This window comes from Fringilla coelebs (genome assembly GCF_963513975.1).
Source record: "Fringilla coelebs genome assembly, chromosome: 25".
Taxonomy (NCBI): Eukaryota; Metazoa; Chordata; class Aves; order Passeriformes; family Fringillidae; genus Fringilla; species Fringilla coelebs.
In genome coordinates, this window is record NC_140051.1 from 6372500 (window position 1) to 6392591 (window position 20092).

At 53.6% G+C, this 20092-nt stretch overlaps 1 protein-coding gene across 1 annotated transcript in view; it reads right to left on the reverse strand.

Moving 5' to 3' along the window:
- The window catches only part of KIRREL3 (kirre like nephrin family adhesion molecule 3), a gene marked incomplete at both ends in the record, with an annotated part of 375278 nt that extends 356502 nt beyond the window's left edge, over positions 1 to 18776 (reverse strand). The window contains one exon of the mRNA XM_084221395.1: positions 18716 to 18776. Within this exon, the coding sequence (XP_084077521.1) occupies positions 18716 to 18776 (61 nt within the window). The remainder of the gene's footprint in view (positions 1 to 18715) is intronic.
- Positions 18777 to 20092: the final 1316 nt, after the last annotated feature.

Here is a 20092-nt window from a genome sequence, read left to right on the forward strand (position 1 = left end):
AAACAGCACTCGTTCAGCAGAAGACCTGGACACTACAAAAGTCCTACCAGAATGATTTCCCCACCAGGCCTTTGCTCGCTTCACATTTTAGACACCACAGCAGCAGATCCCAGCAGGGGTTTCTCCAAGTGCTTTACAGCAGTCTCAAGCTGCATCAAGGGAAATTTAGGTTGGATCAGGAAAAAGTTTTTTACAGACAGGGTGATAAAGTTCTGGAATGGCTGCACAGGGAGGTGGTGCAGTCCCCATCCCTGGGTGTGTTTAACAAAGCCTGGATGTGGCTCTGGGTGCCAGGGTTTGGGTGAGGGGTTGGGGCTGGGCTGGACTCAGTGATCTTGAAGGTCTCTTCCAACCTGGTGATCCTATGAATTCCGTGTGTTCTGTGAACAAAGGAGTTGGGATGTTGGGAAGGGGAGTTTCCCTTCACACTGAGAAGGTCCCAGCTACCTTGCTAAGGGTTCACCAGGAACACCCAACACGGAAGGAGCTGCTGGTGAAACGCAGTGGCCAGCAGGGTTTGGGAACCCAGCACACCACCAGCCACAGCCCCACAGGGCCCCTCAGCATGAGGAAGGATCAACACCAGGGACTGTCAGCTGGGCCTGGTTCCCTCTCTTGGAAGGGACCACCAGAGTCATCGAGTCCAACTCCTGGCCCTGCCCAGACCTGCAACAATCCCACCCTGTCCTTGAGAGCTTTGTCCAAGGGCTCCTGGAGCTCTGGCAGTGCCTGTTCCCTGGTCAGTGCCTGACATCCTCTGGGGAAAGAACCTTTTCCCTTCATCCCATCCCTTCATCCTTCATCCCCCTGCAAAGCTCTAGGCCAGCTGCAAAATACTGTTCCCCCCAATTTATCTAAAGAAGATGATCCAAGCCCCAATTTCCCGTCCTCACCACCCCCAGGATGATTAAGAGCAGGGTTTAGTCACCCAACCAGGGTCCTATTATTCCTTCAAATGGATAATTTCGGTCCTTCTCTCACCTACTGAGATACCCATTAAAAAATGACTCATTAACTCTTCCCCCTGCGTCTTTGGCACAATAATTCCAGCACAGATGTGGGTCAAGTGAAGATGTTCATGAATTCTCATCAAGCCCATTTGGCCTGCAAGGGGAGGAGTGGGTGTCAGAAGTGAGTGGTTTATTTAGACATTTTCTCCTCTACATGAAACATTTAGACATTTCCCCCCCCCCCCCCCCGCCCAAGGCACCTCTGAAGGTAATTTACTTTAAAAAAAGGTTTTTAAAATTTGAACAAAATAACATATTGTATCTAATGAAATGTTTTATTTGACCTGAAAAAATTATTTTTGTTCATGTTTTTGGTTAACCCAATACAGCATGTTTTCTTCAGTTCAGACAGACAAGGGCAAAAAAGAAAAAAAAAATCAATTTCAGAGCTGCAAACAGCCCATTCTGTAACAGTTGTCACAGAGACTGCAGCTTATGTTAATATTAAAGTACTGCTTTAGCAATTTATGAACATTATCTGGAAAGCGAAGGCACAAATTAGCAGAGATGAAGGAAGTTACCCGAGTTAATGCATTTTTGGCACTAATATACTTCTATTGTTCAACTCATCTGAAAGAGCTACAGGTCTGCAGTGACAAACCAGGGAGAGCTCGATGGTTAACACAGCTTGGAGATGGTTCCCAGGAGGGTTTCCACCCCTTGGAGGACAAGGCAGACAGAATGCTGGCATTGGGTCGGAAGGGACCTTGAAGCTCATCCAGTTCCACCCCATGCCACGGGCAGGGACACCTTCCACTGTCCCAGGCTGCTCCAAGCCCTCCCTAGCCTGGCCTTGGGCCCTGCCAGGGATCCAGGGGCAGCCACAGCTGCTCTGGGAAATCCATTCCAGGGTCTCTCCACCCTCACAGGGAACACCTTCTTCCTAATATCTAAATTTACTCTCCCTCAGCTTTAGGCCATCTTGCCCTGCCCTGTTACTCCATTCCTTATCCTCAGTCTCTCCCCATCGTTCTTGTCAACTCCCTTCAGTCTCTGGAAGGTCACAGTTCACTCACCCCAAAGCTTCTCCTCTCCAGGTGAGCACCCCCAGAGCTGCTCCATCCCTCTGATCATCCTGCTGCCTCCTCTGGGCTCCAGCAGCTCCAGCTCCTTCCTGTGCTGGGACCCCCGAGCTGGAGGCAGCTCTGCAGGTGGGGTCTCACCTGGGGGGCAGAGGGGCAGAATCCCCCCCTGCCCTGCTGCCCAGGCTGGGGATCAGCCCAGCACAGGAGCACAGGGGGGTTCTGGGCCAGGGCCTGTCCAGCTCTCCCCCACCTGCACCCCAGGAGCTTCTCCCAGAGCTGCTCTCCATCCCTTCATCCCCAGCCTGGATTGAGCCTGAGGGTCGCAGCACCTGCCCTCAGTCTTATTAAACTTCCTACAGATCATTCCAAAAGAAGGTTTTCAGTCCCCACATCCTGGAGAAACCACAAGGAATTCAGTTCCTGGACCTGACCACCCTTCCAACCCACCCCATTCTCTACACAAAGGACGTGACATTTGAGTATTCTGGAGGAGGCTGGGGACCTCCAGGAGAAGGTGGTGTGCTGCCAGGGGGGTTGGTGATTTCCAGCCAGGATTGGTGCTGAGCTGCAGGGCAGCAGCAGTTTGCAGGAGCGAGGATCCCGGTGCTGCATACGGTGCTTGCTTTAGTTAAATGCAAACCGGCAATCTCTGCCTTCACATGTGACAATTGCCATGCGATTTCTGTCTCATTAAGCTCTGAAATGTAAAACAAATGGGATTTATGCGGCTGCTGCTCGGCATTCGCTCGCACCGAGTCAAGTCTTGCCTTCAGTGACTCTTCAGTCTTACCACTGTCTTATCTCAGTACCTGGTGCTCCCCCACCTCAGGCTGAAACAGCAGAACACACAGACCAGGGGCAGATGTAGCAAGCAAATCCTCCTGTTTTCCCCCAGGTTGTGACACCAACTCTCATGGATGTCACACGAGCCGTCCGTGCCTCAGTTCCCCCCACGTGCCACTGTCAGATCCACTCGGCTCATTCAGATTCCAGCCCACTAATCCAGTGTGTTTATTTACAGCACTGTGCATGGAATAACAATCTCTGAAACGCGGTTCTTTGTAAGGCTGGCAAGAGAAATTGTACAGGCAGCATTTGGGAGGTATTTTGGAGAACATGGACCATCAGTGCAGTGCTTTTCCACACACAAACCATGAAAATTTAAAGGCTGTTTACAGAGCATTTGATTCCAGCAATCATTCCCAGGGGTACAGGAGCACTGTAAACTCGGTATGTGGGGAGATTTCACTGGTGCCACTGGTACCAGGCTGGCCTGGCCGATGCTCAGGACATGAAGCTTTATGACCACAAGTGTCCAGGGCCATGACTCTGATCCTTTTCTTCCAACTACAAAGATCAGCCACCCCCCAATGCTCCACAGACTGGCAGCACCAACAAGGATGTTCTGAGATCCAGAGCATCCACAGCAGCATGACTGGCCACTGAGTGTCCTGCAGATGTCATAAAATCATGGAATTGTCACAACTGGAACGATCTTTAAGGTCATCAATCCAACAGTCAGGTCAAGGAGATTCAGTTAAATCACATCACTTGGGATGCCCCATCCCTGGAAGTGTTCAAGGCCAGCTTGGACAGGCTCAGAGCAACCTGGTCTAGTGGAAGGTGTCCCTGCCTGCAGCAGGGAGTGGAACTGGGTGGGCTTTACGGTCTCTTCCAAATCAAACCACTCTGGGCTTGCCTAGAAAATTGCTGCAGAGCACCAGCCTGCACTTTGGGCAGCCCAGCTTAATGCTGAATTTTGATGAGAGCAACTCAATTTTGGGTGCCCAAGTGGCCACCTTGAGAGGTGTGACATTTACTCAAAGTACCCAGCAAGTGCCCAAACCACCAGGAATTGGGCACCCAGAGGCAGAGCATCACCACGCTCTGGCTGCTCTTGGCTCCTCCAGCCTTGCCCAAGGGTGCTCACGGAGCCAGAAACGGGGCAAGGATCCAATCCCAGCCCCACACACCCTGCTGCCCCAAGGCCACCTCCCCACCCCACAGAATATTGTCACCTCGGGCACAAAACACCCAGCCAGCAGCAGAGCCAGCGTGCCAGGAATTGTAATGCCAGGGCACAAAGCGGCACAGGAGGAGACGGATTCGGGAGCGCCTGGAAAACCAGGGAGAAACACAACAGCCGGGAGGAGCTTTCTATGGGAAGCACAAAGCCAGGTGTTGTTCAGCAAAGCCCGCTCTGCACGCTCAGGAGGAGAGCCTTGGACAAAAGCAAGAGCTCCCACTGATGCCATTGTTGAGCTCGTAGAGACGAGATTTCTCTGGAAGAAAAGCAGCCCTGCAACAATTATTTATTGCCACAAAAACATCTTCCTCCTCAGCTTTTGTTGGTGCAACACAGACCACGTGTGGCTCCAGCCAGGGAGAGAAAAGCTACCAACAGCATCAAGGAAGGCTGAGATTAATCTGGTTTAACATAGATAAAAAACCAACTCGAGCAATCAGTTTTAAAATTAATATTAAAGTTGTAAGTCACCTTTTACTATATTAAAAGACAAACTAGAGCACACAATAAGCCCCAAATAAGCCCCACTGGCAGTCAGAACAGCTCCCTTATCAACCTCTAAGATCCTCTGTAAAATAATAACTGGAAGCCAGACTGCTCTGAGAGAAACTCCCTCTCCTGGGGCATGGTGATGTGACCCAATTCCTGCTGCCATTTCAGGAGCCAGCCCTGGCTTGGCCAGTGCTCCCTGTGCCAGCGAGGAGCTCAGCTGCAGCAGGAGTCATCCGGGAGGGAGGGCTGGCATGGGAAGGCTGGGCACTGAGCTGTGCTCTGGGTGTGTCTGTGAGGCACAACTGCTGCAACTCAGAGGCTCTGGTGTCTTTCTCCCCCTCCCAGTAATGCTGTGGAGTTTTGGGAACTGATTTTCTCCCAGCCCTTGGCTTCTCCTTCTCAACATTTCCAAACTTTCTTCATTCTTGCTTTGCAAGAATGGGAGGCTCGTGTCGAGGGAGCACAGTGTGGGTGGAGCAGGGCAGCACTAAGGGAAGCTGGGCTTGGCAGCTGGGGATGGATGGGCAGCACAGCCCAAGGCCCATCCCAGGGGCAGGTGCCCAGGGACACCAGCAAAAACAGCCCCATAACAGAGGAGGAGCACAGGGAGCTGTGGGCAGCAGCCTGAGCAGCACCCCAAAGTCAAGGAGAGAATGGAGACAGGCTCTGGTTGTTCTGCCCTGACCTCTGCAGACACCATCAAGTGGCTCGTGCTGGCTGCACCCAAGCCTAACACAGAAATGTCTCACCCATGCCCAGTGAACCCCAGGATGGCCTAAAGAGGCATCTCTGGGTAGTTCAGGGGGCTGGAACTGTTCATCTCCACACAGGTGCCCACCAGAGCCCACCAGAGCCCACCAGCCTCACCAGCTTACACACAGGGGGCAAATGTGTCTTGGGACAGAACTGGGGCTCCTCGTGCTGCCACAGAGCTCTGTCACCAGGACAGCTGCATGAGCTGCTCCCCAACACACGGCTGCCTGCTTGAGAGGGCTCCAAATAAATAAATAAAGCCACTGCCTCATTAGCATGCAAATGTATTCAAGCCCCATTTCAATTTGAATTCTATGCATACGATCAGAGTGCAAAATGCAAATTATACAAATGCACCCATAGGAAGAAACAAGCAGGAACTCTGCACAAAGGGATTAGGGCCAGGCTACTTCCCTCAGAAAATTCCAGCGCTGGGGGGGCTCTTGTTGGGGAGCATCCTTTAATGGCCACCAGTCACGCTGCACTGAGCTTTGTTACAAACACTTGGAAAAGCATCCTGACTCCAGCTCTGGAGCAACTGCTGGCTGGAAACTGGCTCAGGGAGAGGAGGGGAGGGCAGACAGACACCAAGAGGGGCTGTAGTCTCTCAGCCAAGGGTTTCCCCAAGGGATCAGCCCCCGTTCAGATCGGCCTGAGAGAGCAAAGGTGTCCCCAGCGCTCCTCAGCAGCCCCCAAAAGGCAGCATTAGCCAGGTCCACCCACCAAGCCAGGGAGATGGGTCAGGGCAGCCAGCAAGGGGCAGCAAGGGGCATCTCAATCAGCAGAGACCATCAGGAGGAGGGTCACCACCACTGTCCCCATCTCAGTGACAAGGGAGGTGATGCTCCCCCAGTCTACCACACCTCTCCTTCCCATGGAGATTTGGCCGGGAAGGCTCTTCAAGGTGTGGGAGCAAAGACAGAAGTCCAGCTTGGAAGGTCCTCTGCAGACCAAGGTCAGCTCAAGAGACCCCCAGTGAACCTGATTTTAGCTGAGGAAGGCTGAGCCCTGCTCCAGCCCAAGCCCCAGGCCCTTTGTCCAGGCTCCCAGGCCCAGCAGCTGGGGGTGTGGGAGATCCTGCTCCCAGGGACACTCCAAGCCCAGGCAGAGCAGATGGGAGGCTGTGCATGTTCATCTCTCCCTCCTACGTGTGTGAAATTCTCAACCCACCATTATCGTATTACATTTTCATTTTAAAGTAAATATCTGTTTTCAATTAGTACTTACCGTGAGGGGCATGCATCACTGAGAACACTTATTTCTCTTCCTTTCATTATTAGATTAGGAGTCGCTCAAGTTTAACCACATTTAGCAGCAGCAGACACCCAACTGCTCTGCAGACACTAATCCCCTTCCCCTCTCCACCCCCACAAAGGTCCCAATCCAGCTGCTGCAGCCTCCCTGCCAAGGCTCCAAATCAAGGTGTGGCATGAGCCTGGTGCAGCCCTGGACAGCCTTCCTGAGCCCAACCACCAACTCCCTGCACATCCTCCCTCCAGGCTGTTACATTTCCATTGTTTTTCCTTCATGTCACAAAATCAGACCCTCTGGCCATGCCATCTGTGTAGCAACAAGGCAACAAGGGCCACATGAACTCCCTCAGGGTTACATGAAGTGAATAAAACCCAGAGCAGAGCTGCCCCAAACCTCACAAATACAACCAGAAGCACAGAGGGGATCAACCATTCCTGGTACTCCACCTGCTCAGTCAGTCCTGGGTTAGCACTTGGCCACCCAATATCTTTCCCAGGTTTCCCACTCCTCATCTTCCCCGAGGGAGGAAAGCCCTCCTTCCCAGTGGGATCACCCAATATCCTTCCCAAGTCTCCCACTCCTTATCCTCCCCTGGAGGGGAAAGTTCTTCCTCCCAGTGGGATCACCCAATATCCTTCCCAGGTTTCCCACTCCTGATCCTTCCCCAGTAAGGAAAGCCCTTTCTCCCAGTGGCATCACCCAGTATTCTTTCCAAGTCTCCCACTCTTCATCTTCCCCAAGGAAGGAAAGCCTCACAGTATGATCCCCCAACAACCTTCCCAAGTCTCCCACTCCTGATCTTCCCCAGTAAGGAAAGCCCTTCCTCCCTGTGTGATCACCCAGTATCCTTCCCAGTTTTCCCACTCCTGATCCTTCCCCAGTGAGGAAAGCCCTTTCTCCCAGTGGCATCACCCAGTTTCCTTCCCAGTTTTCCCACTCCTGATCCTTCCCCAGTAAGGAAAGCCCTTTCTCCCAGTGGGATCACCCAGTATTCTTTCCAAGTCTCCCACTCTTCATCTTCCCCAAGGGAGGAAAGCCTCACAGTATGATCCCCCAACAGCCTTCCCAAGTCTCCCACTCCTGATCTTCCCCAGTAAGGAAAGCCCTTCCTCCCCGTGTGATCACCCAGTTTCCTTCCCAGGTGTCCCACTCCTGATCCTTCCCCAGGGAGGAAAGCCCTTCCTGCAGTGAGCTCATCCCAAACTCTCCCAGGCTCAGCCCTCGGTGAGAGCACTCTAAGCATAATAGTACTATTATACCTTGCTCATTATGCCTGGTTTTTATTACCTGGCCTCATTAAGTTAAGAAGCCTCTGTAATTTAACTGCATCTCTTGGTCTCCGCACGGGGGCTCCAGCTGTGCCCGTCGTCAATCACTTTATTAAAAACACAGGACAAAAATTACAATTATCCCCATTACTGCCCATCAATCTCTTCAATTGCCTCTTAGGTCCTTTCTTTACCTGCTCAATGCACCAGTGCCAGACTGATATCATTGGCACCCTCAGAGTCTTTCCATACTTCCAATAATTAGGGGCTGATTTTTAAGGTGCTTTCCGAGCTGTGCAAGTGAGGCAGATGCTGGCACACGATGTCCTCGTGGTGCAGAGCAGAGCAGGCAATAAAAGCATGCAAGCAGACCAAGAGAAATAAACTGTGTTAGACAATGAAACCTAATTTTATCAAACCCAACACAAGATGCTTTACAGACACACAGATCAGATTAACACTGGTTTAGAATTCAATATCCTGTGACAAATTGGGATGTTCAGAGAGCCACCACAGTGGCTCACTGGCCAGGCCAAAGGCAAGAATAGACCTGAAATCCATTTCCAAGTCCCAGAGAAAAACCAGCAATCAGCAGACAAATGTTTTTTACAACAGTTTCTCCTTCACCCACCACAGGGATACTCGACATCCTTTGCGCAAAAAACCCTTCCTAAACTCCTTGTTAAAATTTCAGATATCAAAACATGGCATTTTGCCAAGCCTACTTCCAAGTTTCCAATCCCTAACTCTTGGACGTTTCCTGCTCTACAAGTTTCAAAAGTTGAACTTTTCTTCCCGATTTTGAACAAGATGCTCCCACTGGGACAACTACTCCAATTTGCTTGAGTCAGCAGAAACTTGCAGGGGTTAAGAGCACTGCACAGATTTCTGTCTATCCTTGGGATAAAGCCAAACCACGGGGAGAAACCTCCCTGCTGCAGGAAAAAAAATCACTGTGCTGGATGAAAGGTTTGCTACAACCTCCCCTGCAAAGACATCACCAAGGGATGTCAACCCCTTGGCAGTTGCTCGTGGTGCTTTTCCTTGAGATGTTTCACTCCTCCCCACCACCTCTCCTCCTCCCCAGGAGAAATCAGCCTTCCTTTAGCACTTCCCCTCCTGATTTGCTTCCAACACAGAAAGAGTGAAAAGAGGCAATCTGGGGAGACCATAGGAAGCTGCACAGAGATGCTGCCCAAGTGTGGCAGACCCCACCTTGTTGCAGTCAGGAGGGGAGGAGGGTGAGGGGTGGCAGCTCTCTTGAGGCACTGCATCCTTAGGAGCAGGTCAGCACAGATCCATGGCATTGTGAACAGCCTGGAATGCTCTGGCTCTGCCTTTCCAGCCAGCCCTCTTGACGAGAGAGAGCTTTGAGGATTTCAAAGGGCGCCGTGTTCCCCGCTTTATCACAAGTGTCTATCTTAAACCAACATTATCATTTTAAGCATGACCAGAGCAAGAGGAATCTTCAGCAGGCGCTGCTGCCTCGGGAGAGAGACACAGAGACAGAAAAGACCCCTCAGACTCACAACCCCGTGCAGACCCCGACACAGCCAGCCCAAGAGCTGTGCTGCTGCCATCAGCGCAGATCTGTCAGCAGGGACATGTACACTGCTCCAGGCTTGACAGAAAAGACATTTCTGCTCTGCCATGAAATTCCTCCTTCTGCCCTTTGCAGAGTGTTACAGCTCCACTTTGGTGCCACCCCAGTGGAGGGGAACGGATGTTTTCCAAAGGGTGGCAGGTGACAGAGACAGCCACCTCCTCCCAAAAAGCTCCCTACAGCCACTGCCAGGCCAAACACACCTGGCAGGGAGGGAGAGAGCAGCTCTGGGGTGACACCCACCCCAACACCCAAACCATGAACACAAAGCCTGCATGCATGAAAAATGCCCAGAAAATCTTCCCCCACACCAAAGCAAGGGCGATGACCATGGCCAGGATGTGGGGCTGGACTGGGAGAACTTCAGAGGCTGAGCTGGGCTGCAGAGGTTGTCCAAGCTGCACACAGAACAGGGTTTAGGCACATAAAGGCTGAGGGACAGCAGGACTGAAGATGTTCCCCCTGGTCCCTGGTGGGGAAGCTCCTGAGCAGCCCAAAGCAGCAGTGTTGTCTCCCAGGTACAGAGAGAAGACCCTGTCTTGTTCCCTGGCAATTCCCATTACTAGAAGGGCAAATAAAGGAAATCACAAGAAATTTACCATCAATAAGTCAAGCTTCAGCTTAGACAGAAAGAGTTAATTTACAGCCACTCCAAGCTTTGATATCTTAAACCTTTTCAGTGTCTGGACAAGATGAGGAATAAGCACAGACAGTGTCAGACTCTGTGATCGGGAGGACAAAACGCTGCAAACAGCTGTGCCTAATTTTAGCATCTGTTGGTTCTGTTTCTCAGGCACTTGTGGAGGATGGGGGGTGGCCCCGTCACTCCTGGCTTATTAAAGACACAGCCAGAAGGAAAAGAGGCGAGTGTTGAATCACACTCCGGGGATTAGCTCAGGGGAGGGAGCAAGAACAGCACAGCACCGCTGACCAGCTGCAGGGTACCCCACAGGATCCACAGGGCTGCTCATGGAGGGGAGGAACCCCTTGGGTGTATTTATTGCTGGGGTGGCTCAAAGTTGGGTCAGACAGCCCCCGGCCCTTCCTGCCTGTGGAGCAGCCCAGGCACTCACACACGATGTGCTCCAGGCAGGGCCACCTCAAGCATCCAACCCCGCACTTCAGCAACTTCAGCGGGTCCCCAGCTCTCCTCCCAGCCCAGCACCAAACCAACCTCTCCATTCCGAGGGCACGGCCTCAGCTGAGCCGCAGGCCGGGCTTGGTGCCCTCAGCATCCCCGCGGAGCCCGGCGGTCACCTTGGTCCTTCCCGCGGAGGTGACACGGGCAGGTGCGAGCGGAGCGCTCGGCTCCTCCATGCGAGCGCGGCTGCTGCCACCGCCAGGCTGAACGGCAGCAGTGAGGGTGAGACCTGCCCCGCTCCGCCAGGTGACTGCTCCGGAGCCACAGCGCTCGGGCATTCCCTCCCTGCACCCCGGGGACATCCCCCGTGTCCTGCGCCGCTCCTCCGGCTGGAACCGCGCGGGCGAGGAGGCGAAAATCCTCGGGAAAGCTGCGGCTGGGACACGGCTGGGGGCACCTGGAACGGGCACCAAACACACTCTGCGCGGGGAACCAGTGCTCGCAGGGTGGAGGCAGCCGCAGACATCAGAGGAGCTGATAAGGCTCGTGTGAGCGATAACGATTTTGTCTCCGGTTATTTTTGTGCAGCTGGGAACAAGTGGCTGCAGTCAGCGCCTTGCCAGCTGGGGAGAGAGCAGCAGTTCTGCATGGTCGGGGATGGAAGCAGGGCCAGCTCAGCCCCCACCACGCTCCCTGAGTTTTCTCCTCTCTGGCAGAACTTGTCACGGCCTGACCGAGACAGCGCCGAGTGACACCTCAGGGTGACAGGTGAAGATGCAAAGCGAGGGGTGGTAAAGAGCAGGGTTTTCCTGCAGACACAGCTTGAGGGAAAGATTCAAGCCTTGGCTGCCTCAGCAACATCTCCATGTGCTGGCTGGGTTTAAATCCCTTTAGGGAAGCCTTTTCCTGTTGGGCAGAGAGAAGCTCTCACACAACACCTGAAGGCAGAGCAGCCAGAGGTGACCATCTCCCTGCAGTGCTGCCAGCACGGACCAGTGCCACCCTTTCCTCATCTCTGTGGCTTTGGGAAGCCTTGAGCTGGAGGTGAATCAGGGCTCACACTTTGTCACACAGCAGCGACAGCTGAGCCTCATCCTTGGCCTCACCAGCTGCAGCCACAACTCCCAGTTTGTACTGGGAAAGGCAGAGGCAGATCCAGCCCAGCACTGGGTACCTGGGCAGATCTGCAGGAGCAGCCTGCTCCTCCTGGGTCCTCACCAGACCCAGCCAATATTGGCCAAAGCATGTTTGCATCTTTGCTTTGCAGCCAGCACCAAAGAAAGAGCAGGCCTGGCTGTCCAGAAGGGAGCTCCATGCACCTCTCCACATTCCACACCATAGAATCAGAACGGGTTGGGGTGAAATGCATCTCATTGCACCCCCCTGCCATGGCCAGGGATGACATCCACTATCCCAGGTTGCTCAGGTTCCCATCCAATCTAGCCTCAGGCACTCCCAGGGACAGGGCACAGCTCCTCTGTGCCAGGGCCTCACCACCCCCACAGGAAAGAATTCCTTCCCATCATCAGCTACCCCTGCTCTAAGGAGCTTCTGCACCTGTCTCCACATCTCCTTCTGATCCAGGGGCTTCAGATCCATCCAGAGCAGCTCCTTCCATCCCACTTTTTCCAGAGACTCTCAAAATCCCTGCTGTTGTTCCTGCCGTGCTGGCCATTATGCAAGTTCGGCTGTCTTAACTCGCTGCTGAGCATACAAGTGGGGCTGACATTTATTTAATCCTCATAGTAATGTTGACTGTGTACTTACTGAAACACCTCATGCTTATGGAAGACATTTGTTTCCAAGCAGCTTATGCTAAATTGCAGTGATATAAAGGAAACACTTATCCAATATTGACATTCACTGACTGGCAGCAGACTGCTTGAATACTCATTTGTGCTGGGGGTGGGAGGGGGACGGGACAACAGGCACCTCAGAGGGAATCAGACCTTCCCTTTCTGACCTTTTAACGGGTTAGGTGATATGAGGTTAATGATAACCTGCCCAAAATGCAAGGTGGGACTCCAAACCCCGTGGCTTCTTCCACTCACTTATACTCTGTGCTTACATGGGGCCCTCAGCACAAAGATTGATCCCTCATCCATGGGCAACTCTGAGGAGCTCATCCCTACCACCATCGGTGCCTATTTCATAATTAGCAGGGTTCCTCTCGCCTGCAGAGTGTGTCCTGCTGGGCAGAGCTGCTCAGGAAAACCACTTTATTGAACATTTGCTCTGTTTCTATTTCCCCTCCCACAGCATTGGGTAGCTCACCCAGAAGGCTCCTGAAACGTTCAGGAGGTGCTGCTGCATCCTCCCAGACTCGGCCCTGCCAGGCAGGGTGTTCACCACTGCCTTTGCCTCATATTGAGCATGACAAGCCCAGACCCCAGAACATAAATCCAGCAGCCCTTAGGAGGTGAATTAGCCACCACACGACCACACACATGTGAAACCTGCGAGGCAATTCCACCCAACCCAAAGTAATTGGAAACAAAAGACAGCATCTATTATCCCAGCTGAAAGTCTGACCGTGCCTGCATCAATGGTTAATGAGCAGCAGTTATGGCAAAGCCCTCAAAAACCAATTACATCCTGCTCCACCCCAAATGCAGCAGACCAAGAGCTGCTGTAGCTTTTGTTGCGAGTGGGGGCGTTGAATGAACACATTAAGACAAGATCTTATCCCCAAGTTAGCATCTGAATTTAACAATGCGAGTGTTCCACCTCCCACTTCTCCAGCATGTGACACTACCCGAGGCAGGACGCCCAGAGCCCATCGCTCACAGGCACTAAAAGCACATTTAGATTTTAAGCTGTTTAATGCAAGTCGGTAAAAGGAAGAGCCATGTAACAGCCAAGTGACCTCCAGCTCCTTTGCTCCACTTTGGAGGCTGCTGCTGCCACCAGGGAAAGGCAAACACTTGAGTGTGGGTCTTGCCAGCAAGGCAATGAATAAACAGGCTGGGCTACACTCAAAGGGCATATTGAACCAGGACAGCTGTTAGGCCACCGTTTCCAAGACCAAATCCCAGCATTTTCTCTGTCCTACCACAAGGCACAATTCAGAAATGGATACTTTCCTCTTCCCCCTTCCAGCAGTCTGGAGTACAGATGTGCCATGAGGTGCAGTGGAGGAATGGAAAGCCACGAGATCTGAGCAGCACCAGGATCCTGCTGCTCAACCTTTGCCTGGAAAGACGAGCACAGGTTTTTAAACTTTATTTCTTCCCAGCCAAGAAACCCTGCACATCTCCTGGCATGTTTGAAATGAGCATTGGGTTCCCACATCCCTGCAAAAGCCAGGCCATGTGCCAGCCCTGAAGGCAGGGCAGACCGCCTCAAAAACTCACAGCTCCACCAAAGGTCTTAAATCTCAGCAAATAAGAGACTGATTTACAACCAATTTGTTTCACTACCTACTGATTTATAAAATAAGCTTGTACATGGTCACTGTGGCTCTGTCGCTCTCTCTGGCCAGAGGTGGCTCTCAATGAAGCCAAAGGAAAGACTTGTATTGCTCCTGAACAGAAGATAAATTAGGGCCTTCAGCAATTGTTGGTATAAATTTGCTGGGCTTTAAAGCAAATAAATAAATAAATAGAAGCTGTTTAATCCTACTGGAAGGATTCTGGAAGTGATGTAAAGCCAATTCTCCAGCAGCATTTCCATAAAGCCCTCCTGCACCCAGCGTGCTGAGGAGCTGAGAGCACTGTACAAACTCGCAAAGCTGATCATTAAATCAGAGCTTTGGAGCAGCCACACTCTCCATCACAGGCTGCTCACAGGAAGAAAACAGTTTATTCAAAGCCCTTGATCCTCAGCCAGCTCACAACCTAAGGGGCACATTGGCCTCTCCCCCCTTTATTTACAGCTACAAAAGAAAGAAGAGCACGGAGCTTTTTTATCCTGACGTGTGCACTCCGACTACAGAGTGGCTGGGGCCGGTGACACGCGGTGCTGGGAACCTGTCAGGGATTTCTAGGCACGTTCAGACTCCAGTTGGTGTCCCCTAAACCAACAGGAAAGCACAGAAATAATCGACATCAGCCCGAGATGTGCTGTGCATAAACTGCCTGGGCACCTCTGCTTAACCTTGGAAGGGGGAGGCTGGTGGGGATGTGGTGTTAGCTCTGAGGAGGAACATCTGAGGAGGAAGATCTGCCCAGCTCCCCTCCCTCTGGCACAGGGCACCTGAGCAAAACCCCAGCTCCTCCCTCCTGCGCTTTTCCAAGAGCTGAAACCTTGCAAGAAAAGCTGATTTGAGCAAAGTCATCTGTGGTCCTCATGTGGCTCTCATTGCAGGAGGTGCAGATGGGAGATGGGAAACCTAAATTGTGTTAAAACAGGTGTTGGAGGAGGCAATTCTGCACCATTCCTTTGGGACAGCACAGACTGGACCACACCAGTTTTATCTTGAGGCTTATTTCAGTTTCCTCCCCATGCAGCCCAGTTGTGAACACATTGTCCCTGCCAAGCCAGCACCTCACAAAGCCCTTTCCAAACCACTCCTGTCTTCTACTCAGCCATTTCCAGTTCACAGAACCACAGAATATCCTGAGGTGTGACCTCTTGGGCTTCAGGAGCTCTTCCTCGCCATCACTTTCAAAGCTCACTGGGTGCTTCCACTCCTGGTACTTCTGAACAGCTCCCAGTGCTGACACTGCCCTGCTGGGCTCAGGGAACAGCCCAGCACACTCCCCTGGCAAAGCTGCTCTACTCTCCACGTGGCAGGAGGAAATAACATGGAAGAGGGACCACAAGTGCAGATTTCCAGGCTTTTCATTGACAGACTCGTGGCTGGCAGACGCAGAAACCTCCCCAAATGCCCCAGCTCTGGCACACACACTCCCAGCACCCCAAACCTTGTAGTTTTCCTCCCCATCACCCACTAAACACCCCCAAGATGTGAAAATCCTCATTTCTTCGTCCTAATCAGTGTTGGTGGGTGGAATTGGCCTGGTTTCTCTCATCAGCATAATTTCACCCTTCTCCACTTGGGGGCTGCTGCTGAGCCAGTGGGAAGTTGAGCCACTGCTGCTGCTAACAGGCCCCTCTGACAGAAGATTGTAAAGCATTTGCTTCCAGGGAGGAACCAAGTGAACTGTGAAGGAGAAAAACATACCCTGCAACACCCAGAGAACTCGGTATTCATCACCCCGAGGGAAAGCAAACATGCCTTTGGAAAGAGAGCCCCAGACAGGCAGAAATCTTCCCATCCAAGGTAAATTTAAGATGCTGCCAAATCCATCTAGCACAGGTCAGTGAGAGGAGGAGGTGGCTGTAGGTTCATCTTCAGCGGTGCTCTCCCCACAGCCCCAGCTCCCACACTGAGACACCTTCCCCAGTTGTCTCCAGCCTCCCCCAGTTGTTTCCAGCCTCCCCCAGTTTGGCTGGCACTGCAGCAGGGGAGGGATGGGTGAGTTATTCCCAGGCAGAAGCAAAGGCAGGCAGATTCATGGCTGCAGCAATTCCTGCCCACCAAGGGTACCACACATCCCATCTCCACAGGGGACAAGTGTGCTGGGACTTTCCCTCCCACCAAAGCCTGGCCCTGACAGCCTGAAGGGGGTGGAAGAGTGAATGGTACCAGGGCAAACCAGTCCTGGAGCACTGACCCATCAACTCAGCAAGAGCCAGCACAGGCTGCTTCAGACCATTTGCAAGGGGGAAGACAGAGGAAGGCAATTTGTTCTGCCCAGGTCCCCTGGAGCAGTGAGCTGTGGGACTGATCCTCTTCCCTCCCAGGCTGAGCCATGCCCAGGTGCACCACAGCCCCAAAGCAGCTTCCTCCTCCTGCAGGCTGCATTGGAAGCCCATCCAGCCTGCAGGAAGAGCAGGATGCCAGGATATCACCAGGGATGCCCATGAAATACAAACCCAAGGGCACAGGTGTACAAATCCCGTGATGGAAAATGTCCTCTTGGGGAGGTTTGGGATAAGGAGATTTTTTTTTTTTTAAGTATTGTCCAGACCAGAGATCCCAAGTGGGGTTTTCAGCACAGGTGATCCTTCCAGCCCTGCTGCCCTTGGCTTGGGGGATTTAATTGTGGCAAATCCCTTCAAGCCACTTTGGCAGGAAAACACAGCCCTGCCTGTCCCTTGCCCACAAAACTCCTGCCCTGAAACTCCTGAAGGGCAGAGCCAAGTGATTTTAGTTGTCCCTTGAAGTGATTTTGGGGCCACCAGCTCCTCCTGGGCAAGGCAGGAGGTGCCCACACAGCACCCCATCCCCACTCCTTAGGGACACCTTTGTCACAGCCAGTGCCACCACACCTGGACACTGCTCGCAGGGCGGGGGGGCAAACACAACACCTGCTGGAAAATCAGCTTCAGCACCTCCATCCAGGCCTTTCCTGCCCCTCAGCACCGTGTGGCTGCAGGAATCCCGTGCATGAAATCCTGTTGGGGACCCTCTGCACGGTGTCACCCCAGGGGAAGAGCCACGGCGCTGCCGACAGCGGAGAGCGGCAACTCCACAGAGCCGCTCCTGGCTCATCCTGCGGGGGAAAACAGCCGAGAGAACGCTCTGCAAGGCACTCTCTGTGCTTCCTAACCCGGCATGAATAAGCAGGTACCAGCTGCACGATCCTGCAGGAGACAAACCAGCTGAGCTCAGGCAGCAGAGCCGCCGTGGCTTCCCAACGCCAGCGCTATTAAAAAGTGCATTAACCCACATTAAAATCATGGCTGCAAAAGGAAGGAGCGGGGGGAGAACCCAACAAATCCCGGCTGGATCCAGCTCACAAACTTCTCCACGCCGCTAGCAAAGTGCCATTTGACCCGCAGGGACTGACAGGGTCCGTGCGAGCAGGGAGGGGTGCGGGAAGGCCGGGAGCGGCTCCCACATCGCGGCTGTGCCCGGCCCCGCCGCTGCCCTGCTGTACCAGGAGAGTTCAGATTTGTTCAGCCAGAAACCCACACGGAGGACACAGTGGGTTTCTTTTGTGCAGCAGCAAAGGCAAATGCAAACACAGCTTTCTCCCCGAAGGAATATTAGTACAAGCAGAGAGTGAGGGGAAGAGAAAAGGGGAAGGGAGGACAGTGTAGGAGCCCAGCATCACATCCGAGCCCAGGAAAAGAGGAGGGAAGGATAACCAGGAGCACAGACACCACAAACAAGGCGTCCCTGCTCGGGGAATAGGGTGAAACCCAGCGCATGGTGGGGGATGTTCGGCACTAATGTCTGGCTGAGCAAAAAACCAGCTGCCCGTGGAGAAGCACTACTCTCTCCAAAAGTTTTATCCTTCATTTAATCAACAGATGGACTAGCTGCGTGGGTTTGGGGTTTTTTTATCCCTTTTTCTTTTTTTTCCCAAGCATCCCCAAGCCGTACCCTCACAAAAGCTGGCGTGGGGACCACGGCGGCGTGACACAGATGGGATTTGACACCGGCGTTGGGGGGGATGAGCAGCACAGAGGCGAAGCCGGGGTCTGGCTGCAGCTCAGCGTTCTCCACAGGTGACAGATAGTCCAGGGAGCAGGCACACAGCAGCACGCCAGATACAGCTTCCCAAAACGCACCGCCTTCCTAAATCCTTCTTTTATTAATTTAATTTTTTTTATTTCATGTTTTTGCGTGGGAATCGAGCAGGTTGTAAAGTTGCGGGGTGAATTCCTGCGGATTCCCACGCTCCTGCCCGCGCCGTGGGGAGGTGGCACGGGGCGGTGACACCCCCGCGGGGTGCCCACCTCCCCCGGGCTGCCCGCATTGGAACAACTCTCCTTGCTCGCACTCCCCCGGCACAAATCGCTCCCTAGCCCCGCTGCACAGCCGCAGGCTCCTGTCCCCGGGCTGGAGCTGCCGCCAGCCCGAGCGGCTCCTCCGCCGCACCGAAACTGAGCATCCATCGCCCTCCTGCACCGGGGGAAGCACCGGGCGGCGATGGGGAGTGCGGGGGGGGCTCTTACTCAGCCAAGCCGTGTTTACACACAAACACGATCCAATTTACCGAGCTGGAACAGAAAGCGCTCATTTGCATACTAAAGATTTTTTTTTGCTTATTTTTAAAGGAAAGAACGGTAAGCCGCCTCGGCGGGGATGCAGGAGGGAAAAACTCGGCAATCCCCCCCTCTCTCCTTTTGCGAGGGGCAACCATTCTCCCCATGCCAAACCCGCACGCAGCCCCCGCACCCCACCCCGAGCCGGGGACCCCCCCTCGGCTCCTCCCGTCCGCCCCGCTCGGAAAGTGCGGGGTCCTACCGTGGCTGAGCAGGAGGCAGCCGAGCAGCAGGAGGAGGAGGTCTGCCTGGAGAGCGCTCATTCCTCAGGGTGGGCTCGGGCTCGGGCTCCGCTGCCGCTGCCGGCGGGGGCTTCAGGCCGCCGCCCGCCGGCTCCGCTCGCGCGGCTCCATCGCCGCCCCCCCAGCTCCTCCCCCGGCAGCGCTGCCTTCACTGGCGGAGCCTCGGCGGCGCAGCCCGGCTTTTGGAGCGGGGGGGGAAGGGGAGGGAGGCAAAGTGCCGGGGAAAGGGGGAGTAACTTGCGCGCAGCCGGCTCGGCGCGGGGAGGAACGTTCGCGCATCGCCCCCTCCCCAAAGCGGCGCGCAGCGAGGGGGGTGAGGGTGGGCTGGGGATGCTCCTGCCTCAGCCGGGCGAGGGGAAGGGATGCTCGCCCCCCTCCCGGAGCTGCCGCCGCCCCAACGGGGCACCTGAAGCAGGAGCGCGAACACCTGCGCGGCTCTGCCCGGCCCAGCTCTGGATTTAAGGTGTATGGGGGGGGGTTGGTGCCCATCGGTCACGGCACCCCTGAACCCCTCCTACAGTCCGTGCCTTCCCGGGGGGCACCCAGAGCCTCACCTGAAATACAGGGAATACTCCCAGAATCCCGGGAAAAGAGAGGGGGAAATAAAGCGTGTATGTCGTGTCCACCCCCCCCCCCCCCCCGGAGATAAATTATATCCAACAACCTCCCACAAATCCAGAAGGAGCTGGAGATGGGGGGAGTCCCCTGGCAGACCCCCAGAGCTGCACCCTCATTTCCTCCAGGAGGGGAGCAGCAGCTCTTCACACCTCCATAAAAACACACATTGGAGCTGGGAATGAAAAATAAAAATACACCTCCCCCCCTCCGGTAAAGTTTAGTTTGTAACGTTGGGACCCTGTGCAAGCACTTCCCGCTGTCGTTTTGTAGGATTGGGGCAAGGGACAAAAGGGCCTTTTCTCTCCTTTAATCACCATTTTTATAATTTTGGATTTTTTTATTTTGTTTTTTTTTTCTTTTTTTACCTTCTTTAATTTCATTTTCACCCAGCAGGAGTTTGGGGGCAGAACAAAAATCAAACCCCAACAATTAAATCATTGCTTACCACTACACTTTATATGCCTACTGATGCCAGGGCCTCCCTCATCACCAGTCTGAGGGGCATGTAGGGATGGCTGAGGCAATTATTAAACCAAAATGAGAAAGTAATTACAGCTGTGGACTCTAATTACTGCAAGGTGAGTTTGGAAAAAAAGGCTGCACAGCTCTTCCTGCTCTTCTGGGGCTTCCTGCTTACCTTGGTGGGACCATGGCTAAACCATGGTCAAACCATGACTACCAGTCCTGGGCTGGCTAAAAAAGGATAACTTTCTAAAATC